The following is an 18,575-nucleotide window of genomic DNA, read 5'->3' as shown; positions in this document are numbered from 1 at the left end:
GCCCACTCGACCACCGGAAAATCTTGGCCATAGAAGGGAATGATGAAAGGCCAGGAAGGGAAATAAATGGAAAATGGCTATAAAAGAAAAATAACTGTAATTTGTACCAGACTATTTATGCTGACTTATAAAATGTTTTTATCTTCCACTACAGAATTACATATTCTTTGTTCCACAAAATATGTATCTAGTTTCATGATCTGCATGATAATTTACAGGAGGGTATATACAATCTACTGGATACTAAAAAGATCAGTTTCTATTCTATCTTTAGTAATGTTGGCATTGGTTTAAAGGTATTATTTACATCCATAGCCTAGTGGGATACCAGCAGTCGAACTGGTAAACTAATTTTCTTTCAGTATTATTGCAAAGTATGTCCTCAATATTAATATTTCACATACTTGATATTTTTATGAGTTAGCACATTCCCAGAGATAGAATTAGGACACTAATTAAATGTTTTTGGTGTACAGAGAAAGGTACAGTTTCAATAAATGTCAAGACCAAAGAAACAGCACAATTTCCAGTACTGCTGCACAGATTCCAAATACAGAATATACGGAAGAACACAATATCAGAACTGACACTACATTCAGTGGGCAATAATACAATAGTGTTGATACCGGCAAAGAGCAAAGGTGATTTGAACAAACAAAAAAGATATGTAATTCAATCAGAAATTATACTTCCAACAACAAAATGATTGTGAATTGTTATGAAATGTATAATTGATGATTTTGAGGCTGATTAAAGCAAATCATGGGAACATAAAGGCATGTAATATAGCCCATTTAAAAATACATTTTTATAAACAAATATGCATTGTAATCACATCTCAAATGGAGCACATTTGATGTATAATATAGATTATTCTATTATATTAAATTACAAAATACTGCCTCTAATAAAACTAAGTTCATTATAGTATTTATACACAGTACTCTATTTTTTAAAATAATCTTCTAATGTTTATAAAGAAGATCAAATGGTTGTATATACATGCAAAGGCTGTTTAGTTGCCAACATGCATCGAATGCATTATCAGCATAAGAGGATTGAACAAGAAATGCTTCTGTTTCAAATCCAGTATACATAAAACAAGAAAGAAAACTTAAAGAGGATAAAATTGAGATGCAGCTTCTGATGACTGTATTTCCACCTGAGCCATTTTGAACTGAGTACATTGCAGCCATTTACGGAGTACTGATGAACTTGTGCTCATTGGCCCAGATCCCTGGAATGACTGCAAGACATGATGGTTGACATTGTTTTGGATTGATTGAAGACGCAGTTGCAAACCTGCTGATAGATGCTGTTGGGTTCAGGCCAGGTGGAAAATTAGAAGTGAATTAGTCATAACAATTATGATTATAAAAGCAAAAACACCATTGAACCACGCTTTAACGTTTGATGGTAAACAATAACACTTACCTTTAAATTTGACTGAATCATCGGTAACCACATTGGTATAAGCTGTTTAAAGAAGAAAAGTGTTACAAATCGCAATTGCTTTCTACAGATAAACAGAACACCATAAACTGTCATGGCACATTAATTTCCTCCCATTCTCACAGCTACATCAGCCCATAAATGCTGCTGAAATTTTATAAACTGTGACGTGCTATAGCACCTTAAGGGTCTGTAGATTCTAAGATGTAAGTTATTTTGAATAATTTAACAGTGAAGACCAGAACAGTGTGATGGTACACTACATTAGGGCTTCTACCTTCTTTCTCATATGGCAGTCAGACAAAGACTTATACAAACAATAGTCATTCTAATCATATTGTCACTAGCAGGTGACAGGCAAACCCTTTGAGGCTAGATTTTACGGCCCTCCACCAGGCGTGTTTTTGGTGGGATGGTACATAAAGTACGAGGGGTGCCTAGCCCACCACCTTCCCACCCACCCCTGAGCTGTCCCCCATAACATGTTAGGTGAGTGGGCGCCAAAATCACCATATTTAAATAAAGAATTAAAGGTCAATTGAGCTTGTTACCAGGCCAATTTACCGGGGTATTATGCTACCCATGCCATAATACGGTTGGGGTGGGTAGACGGGTGGGAGCGGGCAGGCCATTTTTTGAGGCCAAGTTGAAAAATCACAGGAAGGAAGGGGGGGAAACGTCATTTGGGGAGGTGCCCTGTGTGCATCGGGTCATGCTGCCATGAAGTCACACCACCCCCCGGCCCCCACCTTCTTTCCTCACTGCCTGCCCTCCAAAATCCTGCTCTCCTTCCCCAATTCCTGGGCTCTTAGATCCCTCCCCACTCTAAAACTCCAGGACTTACCTGTCTCCAGCAGCCATCTTTCTTCCTCCTGCTCTTCCTTGTAGTCCTGGCGGTGCCTACTACTGAGCTATGGCACTGCCACGAGGGTGGGATTTCCTCCCACTGAGGGACAAAGTCCCACTCTCACCTGGTTTAGTCCATTGGCATTGCTTTATGGCCGTGGAGTGGGCTTCATCCAGGTGTGTCATTTGCGAGCCCACCTTCCTCCCGAGTGGAGCGGGGGGGGGTTTGGTGAGCAGTCCATTTCCCCAGCCCCCCACCCCCGTTAAATCCAACCCATGGTGTTTTTGTATAAAATGGGGGGAGAAGTTATACAGCCCTTGTACACCTCCTGACATCCATTCATTGTGTGAGATTTATGGTGGTCTAGGAGCTACTACATGAAGGCTTGAATTAAGTGCCAAGGGAGCTGAAATTCTGAAACTCAGAACCGTGCATTTTATTTTTCCTATCCTCCCCAAAACAACAGTGAATCTCAGATCCTTCGGTTCCCAGTATCAAGGCAGATTAGTGAATTAATCAGCACGTCACATTTGTATGGAGACAGAACAGATGTAGGGTTAGTTTTTAGTGAGGCTCATCTCATCCAGCAGATCAATGAGATCATATATTTGTATATATCACCAGTACTGCAGCTATAACATATATCAGTAAGAACCTTTAAATTTCATCATCAGACAAGGCTTCCCATAATTTTCCATACTGCTGTCAGCGTTAGCTTGGCTCACTTGGTAGCACTTCCATCTCCAAGTCAAGAGATTATAATTCAAACCCCATTAACACTTAGGGCAGAATTTCCCTCCCACTGGGGGAGAGTTGATGGGCGGACGCATGCAGGCGCGCTTCTGATCGGCACCCCCGATCGGAGGCGGGGCGCCATTTTATGTGGGCGGGCCAATTAAGACCTGCCCAGCGTGACACCGCAGGGAAGCGCTATGCACTCCCTGTGCGGGCGGGGGAGGTAATGCCTAAAAATGAAAGAACGCACTCATCTCCCTAAGGCTAAGTGCTGCCTCAGGGAGATCGCCTTTACTTTCAAAAATATTAAAAATAGAAAAAGAAAATTCCCTTACATGTCCCCCTCATGTGACAATGTCACATGAGTTGGGACATGTTCATAATTTCCAAAAAGACTTTATTAAAATTTTTAAGACCCTACATGGAACTTCATCCCGCCCGTGTCTTTTCTACTTCCCGCCGAGGCTCCTGGCCTGCCCGCCAAACTTAAGGTTGGATGGGCAGGTCCACTAATTACTTCAATTGATCTGTCAATGGCCTCAATTGGCCATTGACAGGTCGGCGGGTGCGCAGCTGATTTTGTTGCGCCACCGCCTTCCTGAAAATTTAAATGGGGCGGGGTGATGTTGGGAGTTCCCCCCGATGTCACCGCGCGTCCTGATATGCATTGACGAGCAGGCCCTGTCCCCGCTCGCCGACAGTAAAATCCTGCCCTTACAGTGCAATACTGAGTGAGTGTTGCCTTAATGGAGGTGCTGTCTCTCAGATGAGATACTAACTGAGACCTTGTCTTCCTGCTCAGATAAAAGTACAAGATCCCAAAGCCCGATTCAAAAAAGCACAGGGAGTTTTCTTAGTGTCACAGTCACCATTTTCTCCACACCAGCACAAAAATGTGGATTACCTGGTTATTGACTCATTGTTTTATGGGACCTTACTAAGCCCAAATTGGCCACCTACATACTGACTGCTCTTCAAAAGTAATGCAGTAGCTGTGAAGCATTTTGAATGTCATGAAGATGTAATAGGATTTGAACTAAATGCAATTTAGGATTAACTGCCCATAGGCTTGCTGCAAAATGATACAATAATTATGTCTGTATCTATCCTAGGCTGTAAGAAGATAAATGTCCTGGCTATATTTTATTTTTTGCTCCTTTTCACTAGGGTTGGACAGCTTCACCAAAATGAACTCCACCTTCAATGACATGAAGCTTGATAGGATGTCTGAGTTATGAACAAAAGTGCAATTATTCTGCACTGCCTACACTATGGATCCAAGGTTATCTGGTGCTATGGATCGAGCTGTCACTACTAATTTACAGGGCTGCTTGAATGTTACTTAATCATGAAAACATTGAAAATGAAATCAGCACAAAGCATTACAGGTTACTAAACTCCAAACATAACAAAAAAAGCAAAGATTACATAATACCATATCCATCAATATTAAGTTGAAGTGTATTAGAATCAACATAATGTATTTAATTATAAGTCATTAACTGGAATCATATCAAGCCATCATTTGCAATTTCAAAAATGAATAATGCTGTATTCCATCTAACTAGGGAATAAAGGAAGAATGGATTGACACTTCAAATTGTTTTGTTAAAATAATAAGAACTGCATGCACAATATATTTGTGGTGAAAGATGCAATGAGTATTTCTCATATCTGTACGATATTTCAAAAGCTCAACATTTGAGTCATTGCAATCAATTACAAGAGTAAGCACTATTTTATATAAAACTGGTGTCCATTTTTAGAATATAACCATTACTGACATTGATATTTCCATAATTCATGTGTTCAACATGATGTGTATTTTCCAAAGCAACACTTTCACGTAACTGAACGAAACACATGGGGCTGGATTTTCGTGGAGGAAGTTGAAAGGTCAAGTTGGGAAACTTCCTGACCTGGCAGACTGATTTCATTTAAAAGGGCCCCACACCCCCACTATATTTTCATTCTGGGAGTGGGATGGAGACAGTTCGGAGGCAGCCATAGAGGTAGGTGAGTGTCAAGGTGGGCTGGTTAGAAGGTTCGCCTCGGTTTGCAGTAAAGGCTGTTGGCTCTCTAGCCCTCACCTCCCCAGTCACTCCCTTACCACCTTCATGCCCCCCATAACCAAATGCCACTTCCATGCTCCCTCATATTTCCCAAACCTCCTCCATGACCCCACGAATCCTCCATAGCCACTCACCCAGTATCCACAATAGGCAGACCTCAGGAACCATGTTGAAATGAAAATAAAAACAAACTTCAAATGATCTAATAGATCTCTCACTCAAATACAATTGATACTGAAAAAAGTCTCATTCACGAAACACATTAAAAAAATGTAAAACCCCTCATTTGCAAACAAACATCTATTTCACTAACCACATCAAAGACAGCTAATACTTCAATAACCTCTTAAAATGTCAGTCAAAGTATCTACACAGTCCCCTACTGAGATACATGGCTCTGGATCTTTTGAAACTCAGCTAAGCATTCATAATGGGCTCAGATATAATAACAAACCTTGGGAAATCTAACAATGGAGTCCATTGACATTGCAAAAACAGATGGCTAATGATTTTCTTGTTTAAGCTACACCAGATAGCCTGTCAATCAATATACTCCAGCAGTAGGTGTCTCTTGTTCTCTTACTCTAACTAAAATCTGCAGACTGTCTTTTTTTTTCAATTTTAAAGGGCTGGGGACTTAAATCCCTTCAGATCATGACACTTAAATAGACCTTAAATCCCCCTTTCACTTTGGGTTAAAGTTGTTGGAGTAACAAAATTTGGGTGCATTTGTACTCAGCAGTCAAATCAAATGGCCCTGCTAAATTCGGGGGGATTCACACACCACCCCCTTCCCCTGTGGTAAAATGGGATCTCCCGGAAATGGAGGCAGGACTTCCGCATCTGTGTTCCACCTGCCATATTTAAAGATCTGCCAAGTTTACTGATTCAACAAAAATCCAAGTCATGGTTATTTTAAGTCCAATGTTTTAAGTAGCATAAGGTTTGTACAATAATGGTTTAAAACTGTTTTGCTTTTGTTTTCATAATTAGTGTAACTTAACGAAACAGACTCTGATTAGGAAAATTAATTCACATCCTAAAATTGTGCGACATGCAGCAAGTGCATTTATCTTGTCCAATTCGTTAGTATGGGCATATAAAACCTATGTAAAAAAAAAACCATGATCTCTCATAGTAGACATAATAAAATATAAGCACCTTCACGAAGACGGTTGAATTGCATTCCTGTAGAGCCTCCATCAAGTTGATAACATGCAAGCAAACCATTTCTACCATCTGTAACACAGAAATCTTCACTTGAGAAAATGCTTAAAGAAAAGTTAACATGTCTGAAAAGTTAGTTTTGAGAACATTATTCACAAAAGCAAAATACTGCAGATGCTGGAAATCTGAAATAAAAACAGAAAATACTGCTAATACTCAGCAAGACAGACAGCATATGTGGAGAGAGAAACAGAGTGAACATTTCAGGTCACTGACCTTTCATGAAAGGTCTAAAGCATTAACTCTGTTTCTCTTTTCACACGTGCTGTCTGGCCTGATGAGTGTTTCCAGCATTTTGGTTTTATTCAACATGTTAGATGGGATTTGGATTCTATCTAGTTATAGACATACTCTTAAAATAATCAAGGGATCATAGCATGGTTACAGCACAGAAGGAGGCCATTTGGCCTGTCATGTCCATGCCAGCTCTCTGCAATAGCAGCTCAGCTAGTCCCACTCCCCTACCTTTACCCGTAGTCCTGCAAATATTTTCTCTTCAGATAATTATCCAATTCACTTTTGAAAGACTCGATTGAATCTGCTTCCACCACACTCTCAGAACTGCAGTGGGCAATAAATGCTGACCTTGTCAGTCTTGCCCACATCCCATGAAAGGATAAAATGAAAGGCACATCCTAGCTACTCGCCCATGAAAAAAGATTTTCTTTATGTCACCTTACTTTCTTTGGCCATTCACATGAAATCGGTGTCCTCCAGTTTTCAACCCTTTAGCCAATGGGAACAGTTTCTCCCTATCTACTCTGATCAGACTCTTCATGATTTTGAACACCTTTTTCAACACTCCTCTTAATGTTCCCTAAGGAGAACATTCCCAGATTCCCTAATCTATTGAAGTAACTGAGTCTCTTCGTCTCTGGAACCATTCTCTTAAATCTTTTCTGCACCTCCGCTAATGCCTTCACACCCTTCCTAAATTGTGGTGCCCAGAATTGAACATAGTACTCCAACTGAGGCTGAAGCAGTGTCTTATAAAGGTTTATCATAATGTCCATGTTTTTGTACTCACGTAACCAGGGGAAAAAGAATGGGTGAACCATCACCTGCTCAAGGGCAATTATTAAATGCTGGCCACCCACATCCCGCGAACGAATAAAAAAAAAATTCTGATTATTACTCACCACTTTGTTATGAACCATCAGCTGTAAAATACTAGGTGTCACCCGACTCCAGAATTCAAGGGCAGTCAGAATGGCTGTGCAGACAAACTCATTCTGGTTTTGTAGTGCAGGAACAGAAGCTGCTTGTTCACAGTAGACTGTCCAAAGCTGAGCAAAGATGAATGCATGGAATAGGGAGCACATGTGCAATACAGAAGTCTATAAAACAGGAAACAAAAACTGCTGATTTATTGTAGTTAAATCTATGCACCATCTTGCACATGACTGATACAAGACAGATAGTTTTAAATTTCAGGTTACTGTGCTCTTCTTTTAAACACATCTGCAGTGCAGAGAGGTTAAAATTATAATTTTACAAATTTATCCCATGTGATAAACATTTACACCAACTCATAAGACTGATGTAGAAATTGATTAGTGCATTTAACTGATTCCATGAGGTGTCTTAAAGGTGCTATGACACAGATACTTTAACACAGATACAAAATAATATGATGCAATATTTGAATCCATAGCCATTTTATTCATTGTATCTAGACGATGAACTGTGTTTAAAGCAAGGAGTCAATGATATTTATTTCAGCTCAATATGTTCCCTGTCAATGTATTTATTTAATGAATTATAATGCCATGCTTAAAGTAACATAAATCTGATTGTGTATAGACTCATAGAATACTATTGTACAGGAGAAGACCAATTGGCCTACTAAGTCTGCAATGGCTCTTTCAAGACCACTCCAGATAGTCTCATTGCCCTGCTTTCCCCACAGCCCTGCAATTTGTTCTTCTTCAAGTATTAAGCCAAGTCCCTTCTGAAGGGTATTATTAAATCTGTTTCCACCATCCTCTCAGGTAGAGCTTTCCAAACCTGAACCACTTGTTCCACGAAGAAAGGACTTTCCTCAGGTCACCACTGGTTGTTTTGTCAATCACCTTAAATCTGTGCCTTCTGGTTATTAGAAAGAAATCCATACATTCTCCCATTTTATTGAAAGGAATATTGCTGTGTACGATAGACCTCCAAACAGTCAGGGCAAGATAGAGGAGCAGATATGTCGGCAAATCTCAGAGAAGTGTAAAAATAATAGGGTAATAATCGTAGGGGATTTCAGCTTCACCGATATTAACTGGGATAGTCTTAGAGTGAAAGGCTTAGTGGGGCCAAAATTCTTAAAGTGCATCAGGAGAGCTTTTTAAGCCAACACGTAAAAAGTCCTACAAGAGAAGGAGCGGTACTGGACCTAATGTTAGAGAATGAAGCCGGGCAAGTGGTAGAAATGTCAGTGGGGGAGCATTTTGGGGATAGTGACCATAGCTCTGTAAGATTTAAGGTAGTTATGGAAAAGGACAAAGATGGACCAGAAATAAAGATTCTGAATTGGGGAAACGTCAATTTCAATATGAGTAAGACAGGATCTGGCCAAAGTGGACTGGGAGGAGCTGCTTGTAGGAAAGTCTACATCAGAGCAGTGGGAGTCACTCAAAAAGGAAATATTGAGTGTTCAGGACCAACATGTTCCCATAAAGGTGAAGGGTAGGACCAACAAGTCCAGGGAATCCTGGATGTCAAGGGATATAGAGGATTGGATAAGGAAAAAAAGAAGGCTTATGGCAGCTACAGAGGGCTGAAAATGGCAGAAGTTCTAGAGGAGTATAGAAAGTGTAGGGGGGTACTTTAAAAAGTAATTAGCAGAGCAAAGAGGGGGCATGAAAAAACACTGGTGGGCAAGATAAAGGAAAATCCGAAAGCATTTTATTAATATATTAAGGGCAAGAGGATAACCAGAGCAAGTGTAGGGCCCATTAGGGACCAAAGTGGCAATTTGTGTGTGGAGTTGAAGGATGTAGATGAGGTTTTAAATGGTTACTTTTCATCTGTGCTCACTATGGAAAATGACAATGTAGGTGTAGAAATCAGGGAGACAGACTGTGATATATTTGAACATATTAGCATTGATAGGGAGGAGGTATTAGCGGTTTTAGCGGACTTAAAAGTAGAGAAATCCCCAGGTCCAGATGAGATGTATCCCAGACTACTATGTGAGGCAAGGGAGGAGATTGCAGGGACTCAGACACTAATTATGAAATCCTCTCTGGCCACAGGAGAGGTGCCAGAGGACTGGAGGACAGCAAATGTGGTACCATTATTCAAGAAGGGTAGTGGGGATAAACCAGGTAATTACAAGCCAGTGAGTCTAACATCAGTGGTAGGGAAACTATTGGAAAAAATTCTGAGGGACAGGATTAATCTCCACTTGGAGAGGCAGGAATTAATCAGGGATAGTCAGCATGGCTTTGTCAGGGGGAGGTCACGTCTAACAAACTTGATTGAATTTTTCGAGGAGGTGACTAGTTGCGTAGATAAGGGTAGTGCAGTTGATGCAGATATGGACTTCAATAAGGCTTTTGGCAAGGTCCTGCATGGGAGAATGGTCAAGAAGGTAAGAGCCCATGGGATCCAGGGCAATTTGGCAAATGGTATCCAAAATTGGCTTAGTGACAGGGAGCGGAGGGTGATGGTCGAATGTTGTTTTTGCGATTGGAAGACGGTGACAAGTGGTGTACTGCAAGGATCAGTGCTAGGACCCTTACTGTTTGTAGTTTACATTAATGATTTAGACGTGAATATAGGAGGTATGAGCAGTAAGTTTGCAGATGAAATGAAAATTGGTGGTGTCGTAAATAATGAGGAGGAAAGCCATAGATTACAGGATGATATAGATGGGCTGGTAAGATGGCAGAGCAAAGGCAAATGGAATTTAATCCTGAGAAGTTTGAGGTGATGCATTTTGGGAGAATTAACACAGCAAGGGAATACACAATGAATGGTAGGTGTCTAGGAAGTGCAGAGGATCAGAGGGACCTTGGTGTACATGTCCATAGATCCTTGAAGGCTGCATCACAGGTAGATAAGGCGGTTAAGAAGGCATATGGGATACTTGCCTTTATTAGTCGAGGCATAGAATATAAGAGCAAGGAGGTTATGTTGGAGCTGTATAAAACGCCACTTAGGCCAGAGCTGGCGTACTGTGTGCAGTTCTGGTCATCACACTATAGGAAGAATGTGATTGCATTGGAGAGAATGCAGAGGAGATTCACTGGGATGTTGCCTGGGCTGGAGCATTTCAGCTATGAAGAGAGACTGGATCGACTAGGGTTGTTTTCCTTGGAGCAGAGAAGGCTGATGGGGGACCTGACTCCTGATTGAGGTGTACAAAATTATGAGGGGCATAGATAGGGTAGACAGGAGGAAACTTTTCTCCTTAGCAGAGGTGTCAATAACCAAGGGGCATAGATTTAAGGTAAGAAGCAGGAAGTTTAGAGGGGATTTGAGGAAAAACTTCTTCATCCAGAGGGCAGTTGGAATCTGGAACACACTGCCTGAGGGGGCAGTAGAGGCAGGAAACCTCACAGCATTTAAGAAGTATTTAGATAAGCACTTGAAACGCCATAGCATACAGGACTAAGGGCCAAGTGCTGGAAAATGGAATTAGAATAGATAGGTGCTTGATGGCCAGCATGGAGTCGATGGGCCGAAGGGCCTGTTTCTGTGCTGTATAACTCTATGACTCTAAAACAAGTGAAGAGGCTGACAAGTGATAAAAAAGAATCACTTTCAAAGAGTCCAGCTACTAAACTTACATAAAAGTCAAATACTGTGGATGCTGGAAATCTGAAACAAAAACAGAAAATGCTGGAAAAACTCAGCAGGTCTAACAGCATCTGTGGAGAAAAAAAAAGAGTTAACATTTCGAGTCCTTACGACTGTATTTCAGAGCTAAAGAGAAGTAAAATATAATGAAATTTACACTGTTTAAGGGGGGGTGGAGTGGGTGAAGTTGGATAGAAGGCCAGTGATAGGTGGAGGCAAAGGAGAGATTGTGAGCAATGATATGGAAAAAAGGACAGATTGTGATACGGGCTAAAGGAGATGCTAGTGGTGGAATTAAGGTCGGAGAGCAGAACGTGATAATAGCAGGACAAGGGTAAGCACTCTGGAAAGAACAACATGAACAAGTGACAGATGGCCCTGGTGGGGATGGGGTGGGAGAAGGGGACGGTGGTGGGAAAAAAGATTGAAAATAAGAAAAAACAATGAATAAAAATGAATTTAAATAAAAATAGAAATAAAAATAAGTGGATAAAAAATAAAAATTAAAATATAAAAACTAAGAAATAAGAATGACTATTGAAAAGGGGGGACATAAAGGGGGTGAGGATGGAGGAGAGAGTTCACGGTCTGAAGTTGTTAAACTCAATGTTAAGTCCGGAAGGCTGTAAAGTGCTCAATCAGAAGATGAGGTGCTGTTCCTCCAGTTTGCGTTGAGCTTCACTGGAACACTGCAGCAGGCCAAGGATGGACATGTGGGCATGAGAGCAGAGTGGGGTGTTGAAATGGCAGGCGACAGTGAGGTCTGGGTCATGCTTGCGATCAGACAGAAGGTGTTCCCCACGAAGCAGTCATCCAGTCAATGAAAAGGAGACCCCATTGGGAACAGCAAATGCAACAGACCAAATTTAAGGAGGTGCAAGTGAAGGGCTGCTTCACCTGAAAGAAGTGTTTGAGCCCTTGGACGGTGAGGAGGGAGGAGGTGAAGGGACAGGTGTTGCTCCTTCTGTGATTGCATGGGAAGGTGCCATGGGAGGGAAATAAGGTGTTGGGGGTGATGGAGAAGTGAGCCAGGGCATCCCGAAGGGAACAGTGCCTACGGAATGCTGACAGGGGGTGTGAGGGGAAGATGTGTTTGGTGGTGGCATCATGCTGGAGTTGGTAGAAATGGTGGGGGATGATCCTTTGAATGCGGAGGCTGGTGGGGTGAAAACTGAGGGCAAGGGGGACCCTATCATGGGTCTGAGAGGGAGAGGAAGGTGTGAGGGCAGAAGTATGGGAGATGGGTCAGACACGATTGAGGGCCCTGTCAACCACGGGAAACCTCGGTTGAGGAAGAAGGAAGACATGTCAGAAGTGCTGTTTTGGAAAGTGGGATCATCAGAACAGATGCGACGGAGGCGAAGGAACTAAGGGAATGGGATGGAGTCCTTACAGGAAGCGGGGTGTGAGGAGCTGTAGTCGAGGTAGCTGTGGGAGTCGGTGGGCTTGTAGTGAATATTGGTGGACAGCCTATCACCAGAAATTGAGACAGAGAGGTCAAGGAAGGAAAGGGAAGTGTCAGAAATGGACCATGTGAAGGTGATGGAGGGGTGGAAATTGGAAGCAAAATTGATAAATTTTTCCAGGTCCGGATAAGAGCAAGAAGCGGCACCAAAACAGTCACTGATGTACCAAAAAAGGAGTTGTAGGAGGGGGCCTGAGTAGGACTGGAACAAGGAATGTCCCACTTACTCTATAAAGAGACAGGCATAACTGGGTCCCATGCGGGTACCCATAGCCGCCAAATAAAAGGTGTGGCTATGAGTACCCATGCCGATGATTGTTTTGGTACCGCTTCCCTCCCAGAACCATGACAGGGTCCCCCTTGTGTTCGCTCTTCACCCCACCAGGCTCTGCATTAAAAAGGATCATCCTCTGCCATTTCCGCCAACTCCAGCATGATGCCAATACCAAATACATCTTCCCTTTGCTTCCCCTGCTGGCATTCCATAGGGACCGTTCCCTCCCGGACATTCTGGTCCACTCCTCCATCACCCCCAACACCTCATTTCCCTCCCACGGCACCTTCCCATGCAACTACAGAAGTTGCAACACCTGTCCCTTCACCTTCTCCCACCTCACCATCCAAGGACCCAAACACTCCTTTCAAGTGAAGCAGCCCTTCACTTGCACCTCCTTCAATTTGGTCTACTGCATTTGCTGCTCCCAATGTGGTCTCCTCTACATTGGAGAGACCAAACGTAGACTGGGTGACCACTTTGCGGAACACCTTCGGTCTGTCCATGACCCAGACCTTACTGTCGCCTGCCATTTCAACATCCCACCCAGCTCTCATGTCCGTCTTTGGCCTGCTGCAATGTTCCAGTGAAGCTCAATGCAAACTGGAGGAACAGAACCTATTCTTCCAACTAGACACTTTACAGCCTTCCATACTCAACATTGAGTTCAACAACTTCAGACCATGAACTCGCTCCTTCATCTTCACTCCCTTTATGTCCCCTTTTTTCATTAATCATTCTCATTTCTTAATTTTTATTTGTTCATTTTTTAATTTTTATTTTTTATACACTTATTTTTATTTAAATTTATTTTTATTCATTGTTTTATCCTATTTTCACACTTTTTTCCCACCACCGTCCCCTCCTCCCACCCCACCCCCACTAGGGCCATCTGTCACTTGTTCATGTTGTTCTTTCCAGAGTGCTTGCCCTTGTCCTGCCATTATCGCATTCTGACTTCCAACCTTAATGCCACCACTAGTACCTCCTCTAGCCTGTTTCACTGTCATTAACACCCCTTTGTCCTCTTGTCCATAACATCTCTCACAATCTCTCCTTTGCCTCCACCTATCACTGGCCTTCTATCCAGCTTCACCCACTCCACCCCCCTTAAACAGTATAAATTTCATTATATTTTACTTCTCTTTAGATCTGAAGAACAGTCATAAGGACTCGAAATGTTAACTCTGTTGTTTTTTCTCCACACATGCTGTTAGACCTGCTGAGTTTTTCCAAGATTTTCTGTTTTTGTACTAATATTACATGGATTGCTGCAGTGAAGATGAATGCTGAGCGCTTTAGTAAGTTACTTAGATAGCAAGGATGAGAAGGCAAGACGGCTTTCCTGAAAACTAAAGGCCTTAAAACAGTAGGCAAATTATCGGAAATCGTTTAAACTGAATGTGTAGAAATCAATCAAAATCATAACAGGCATTAGCAAAGAAAAGTGATGTCTGATTAATCCACTGCATTAAACAATGAGTTGGAGTTTCAAAGAGAGGATCAACAACCTGACACCTGGGTGAATTCCAGGTCCCTACCCCTTGCCTAAACTGCGTCATTCTGGCAATGCTATTCTTAAATATAAATGGGCTGACTGGGCAGGAAGTGAGCTTGACACCCAGTTAGAGGCCTCCAGGAGGCAAAAGTTTCCTGTCTGGTGCCAGTGGCAAAAGCAAGCGAAAGCCATGTTGGGGGCTGCTGCTGCCTTGCTGAGGTGAGCAGGCAGCTCATGGAAGGGTCAGGAGGAAAAGGATGGTGCAAAGTGGCCATGGAAGCCAAGTTGAGGAACAGCACTCTACCTGGTGCTAGCTGACCCCTCAAATTCCACAATAAAAACACAGATGAAACAAACTTTCTTTTGCTTCATGGCGACTCTGACAGCTGTGCACTAAAGTGCAGGTTCTGCTTTGTCCAGAAAAAAAGAAATCGAAAATCCCATTCCTTTTCAGACCAGCTCCTTGACAAGCTCCTTAAGGGGCTTATGGGGGCCATTAATTGGCAGAGAGAGGGTTTCCGGCTCCCCCTTCACCTCCACATCCCCAAAGGCTTTTGAAAGTTTCAAACTGTCCGGACGCAGCGGGATCAAGTGCGGCCCTCCAGGAATGCAATTTTCAACTCACTCTGTTTCCGCTCCTACTGGCAATTGAAATCGATCCCATTGTGTTTAATGAAAGACGAGAAACAAAACTGACATTGTCAATGGGCTTCTGAATCCATCTTTTACACACTACATTAAACTAAGGCCCCATCTATCTGTTGCAGGTGAATGCTAAAGATTTCATGACATTCTTCAAAATAAAGCAGAGATCCTCCAACCTCCTCACCCACAATAATCCCTTAATTATTCCAAAATTAGACTAAATGGTCATTTTTTTTCATTGCTAGTTGCAAGAACTTGCTATATATTTTCCTACATAACTCTTGAAATAAATTATTACTTGGAAAGTAGCTTGATACATTTCTATGGTGGCGATATGTCCTTTCTATGTTTCAAATAGCTATCTTTAAGAGAAGAGTCTTAATGAAAATAACAGTAAGTAGAATTATACTACAGTAGCAGGTTAGGCATAAGAGGTTAAAAATAGGCTATACACAGTGGCTGTTAATGGGATTATTTTTGTAATAAGTGACAACATAGTGGAAGATCTATCCTCATTTTACTTTGTCATTCACAGGCTAAGTATAAAATAAAATAAGTAAACCATTCAAGAACAATTTCTGGGAAAACTGCTTGGATAGAAAAACAATTATTCAGGAGGAATCAGAAAATTTATCCTCAGGCAAAGATAAGTTGCCAATGATAATTGATGATAAATGCTAAGTGTTATATGTTAGATTTGAATATAAGTGTCATGAATACGAAACAACGAAAGGGTTTAACAATAAATCCCTGAAATGGCTGGATTCCCTATGAAGGGGGATCATCAATCTAGATATCCATCACCATTTCCAGTGTCCCAACAGTCATTTTAACTGTCTTATTCCACATTTCCACAAATTGTCTCAACATATTATTTAGAGATCATCTCTATCCTCCTTCCCTATTCCTCAACGAGTTTCCCCAACCTCCTTCCTGGTGAGCCCCAGGTAACTCACTTCCACAACAAAATGTCTGCTGTCTGATAAGCAAATTTCTCTAGATCAACGACCTCATGAATACAGGGGATAGTATGGGAAGGTGGAGTTGAGGCAGAAGATCTGTCACCATATTGCTGACAATTGCACAACAAGCTCAAAGGGCAAATGGCCTACTCCTGCTCCAGTTTCTTATGTTCTCATCCTGGAGGAGCATATTGATATCCTTTGGTTTCATCAAAATCTGGTTCAGAGATGGCAACTTCATTTCATTGAAGCCACTCCCCAGCCACATGTTCCATCCTTCTTCATAAATGCCAAAAGCACTCATCTTCAAGTTGCACACTGCTCTATCCTTCTGGTCCTCCTTTTTTTTCATTCATTCGTGGGATGCGGGCATTGCTGGCTAGGCCAGCATTTATTGCCCATCTCTAATTGTCCTTGTTCAGAGGGCATTTTTAAGGGTCAACCACATTGCTTTGGGTCTGGAGTTACATGTAGGCCAGACCAGGTAAGGGCAGCAGATTTTCTTTCCTAAAGGACATTAGTGAACCAGGTGGGTTTTTATGATAATCGACAATGGTTTTATGGTCATCATTAGACTTTTAATTACAGATATTTATTGAATTCAAATTCCACCATCTGCCATGGTAGGATTCGAATCCGAGTGTCCAGAGCATTACCCTGGGTCTCTGGTTTACCAGTCCAGTGACAATACCACTATGTCACCATCTCCCCTCTTTCACCGCTTTTGAACATGTTACTTTTTTCTACCCCTCTTTTTAGATCCTCCACATTGACTGATTCCCCCAGGTACCTTTCTCACCAATTCACCTTCTTCCTGTCTACCTTCAGGTTCTGAATGGAAAGACTGCTTATCCTCAATAACTGCATCTTACTCACCCTCCCACATAACAGATGACACCTCACCTCCCTCAATCTCACCCTTCACATGAATTCATAACTGCAACACACATACGCCAGTCCCTCAACCTCATCATTAAAAGTAATAAGGAGACCACTGATAGTGAGGAGGGCTGCAACAAATTATAGGAGGAGGACATTAATAAGTTTGCAGATGGACAAATAATTGGCAAATAAAGTTCAACACAGATAAATGTGAGCTTGTACATTTTGTTAGGAAGAATAAAGAGATCACTTATTACTTGGAAGGTGCAAGTCTAGGTGCAGCAGAGGAACAACAGTGCTCAGGTACAATACACCAATCATCAAAAGTTGTGCCACAGGTTAGCAAGGCCATATATAAAAAGTAAACCAAGTTTTAGGCTTTATTTCTGGAGAGAGAGAATTGAAAAGCAGATAGATTATGCTAAAGATGTATTGAACCTTGTTTAGACCATTTTTGGAGTACTGCATGCAGTTCTGATAACCATCTTATAAAAAGTAAACAAAGGCACCGGAGAGGGTGTACAGAAGATGTACAAGGGTGACACCAGAAATTTATGGGTATACATATCAGGAAAGGATTGACAGGCTGCGTCCTTTTTTCTTGAAAACAGAAAGCTGAGTGTTGACATAATAGCGGTTTTGAAAATTCTGAAAGGGTTTAATAGAATGGATACAGAGAGAATGTTTTCTCTTGTGGGGAAGTGCATAACTAGGGGGCATCAATAAGATAGTCACCAAGAAATTCAACAGGGAATTCAGAAGAAATTTGTTTCCCAAACGAGTGCCGAGAATGTGGAACTCACTACTATAGGGAATGGTTGAAGTGAATGATATAAATGTATTTAAGGGGGAGCTAGACAAGTATATGAGGGAGGATGGAATAGATGGTTATGATGCTAGATTTAGATGAGAAAAGGTGGATGTAATCCTATGTAATATGCCATCTTCTACAGCCATTTCTTCATATTACTCAATGAAAATCCTGAAGGTCAGGAGCAATTGCAAGTTCTTGTTCTCCACTACCAGTTACCATCACCTAACGCACTTTCTATCCTCACCTCAGACACCAGTTCAGATCTTCATCACATCCATAATCAAGGGCATTCACTCTGATGTCTGTAACCGCTCTACCTCCTAACCATTACCTCCTCTTCCTCCTAACCCCTCCATTTACTCTAATTCTATAGTTTTTCCTTGAGTTCCATCCTATGCAAACTCAAAATGTATGCATAATCCCTCTACCTCCTCTTGTTCCCAACTACCCAACTTTTCCTCCTCAGTCCCGTGCTTGCTTTTATCATCAGCGTGTCCCTAACCTCTGGCATGGTCACCACATCCTTCAAAACTTTACATTCACTTCTGTCATCAAAGTGGTGTGTGCTTAATCCATATATTCCAAGTAACATTCCATCTCCAGCCTTCTCTATCTTTCAAAATTGCTCAAATGCAACAAAACCTTGCAATTTCACTCTCACTTTCAGAGTTAGCCCTCCGATCTGCCCATCCCATAATACTGAACTCCTGCTACTTGGTCCGAGACACCAAGGTCATTCTGGTCACCAACAATATCCTTTAGGGTCTTGTTTCGCAAGTAAGTTAATGACACCTTTCTCCCTCATTCATTGACCCAAATCTCACCAAATGGATGAGCTAAAATGTCCTCTACATAAATGCCAACAGCAACAACTTGTGTTCATATACAACAATAAAAAGCCATTACCTTTG

The 18,575-nt window shown here is 41.7% G+C and overlaps 1 protein-coding gene across 1 annotated transcript in view; it reads right to left on the bottom strand.

Moving 5' to 3' along the window:
- Positions 1–1,114: 1,114 nt before the first annotated feature.
- The window catches only part of LOC121292358 (protein unc-79 homolog), a 192,398-nt gene continuing 174,937 nt past the window's right edge, over positions 1,115–18,575 (bottom strand). The window contains exons 47-50 of the mRNA XM_041214209.1: positions 7,473–7,670; positions 6,268–6,345; positions 1,435–1,476; positions 1,115–1,315 (exon numbers count right to left, since the gene is read on the bottom strand). Of these exons, the coding sequence (XP_041070143.1) occupies positions 1,115–1,315; positions 1,435–1,476; positions 6,268–6,345; positions 7,473–7,670 (519 nt within the window). The remainder of the gene's footprint in view (positions 1,316–1,434; positions 1,477–6,267; positions 6,346–7,472; positions 7,671–18,575) is intronic.

This window comes from Carcharodon carcharias, chromosome 20 (assembly GCF_017639515.1).
Source record: "Carcharodon carcharias isolate sCarCar2 chromosome 20, sCarCar2.pri, whole genome shotgun sequence".
Lineage (NCBI taxonomy): Eukaryota > Metazoa > Chordata > Chondrichthyes > Lamniformes > Lamnidae > Carcharodon > Carcharodon carcharias.
This window is presented reverse-complemented; position numbering and strand designations above follow the sequence as displayed.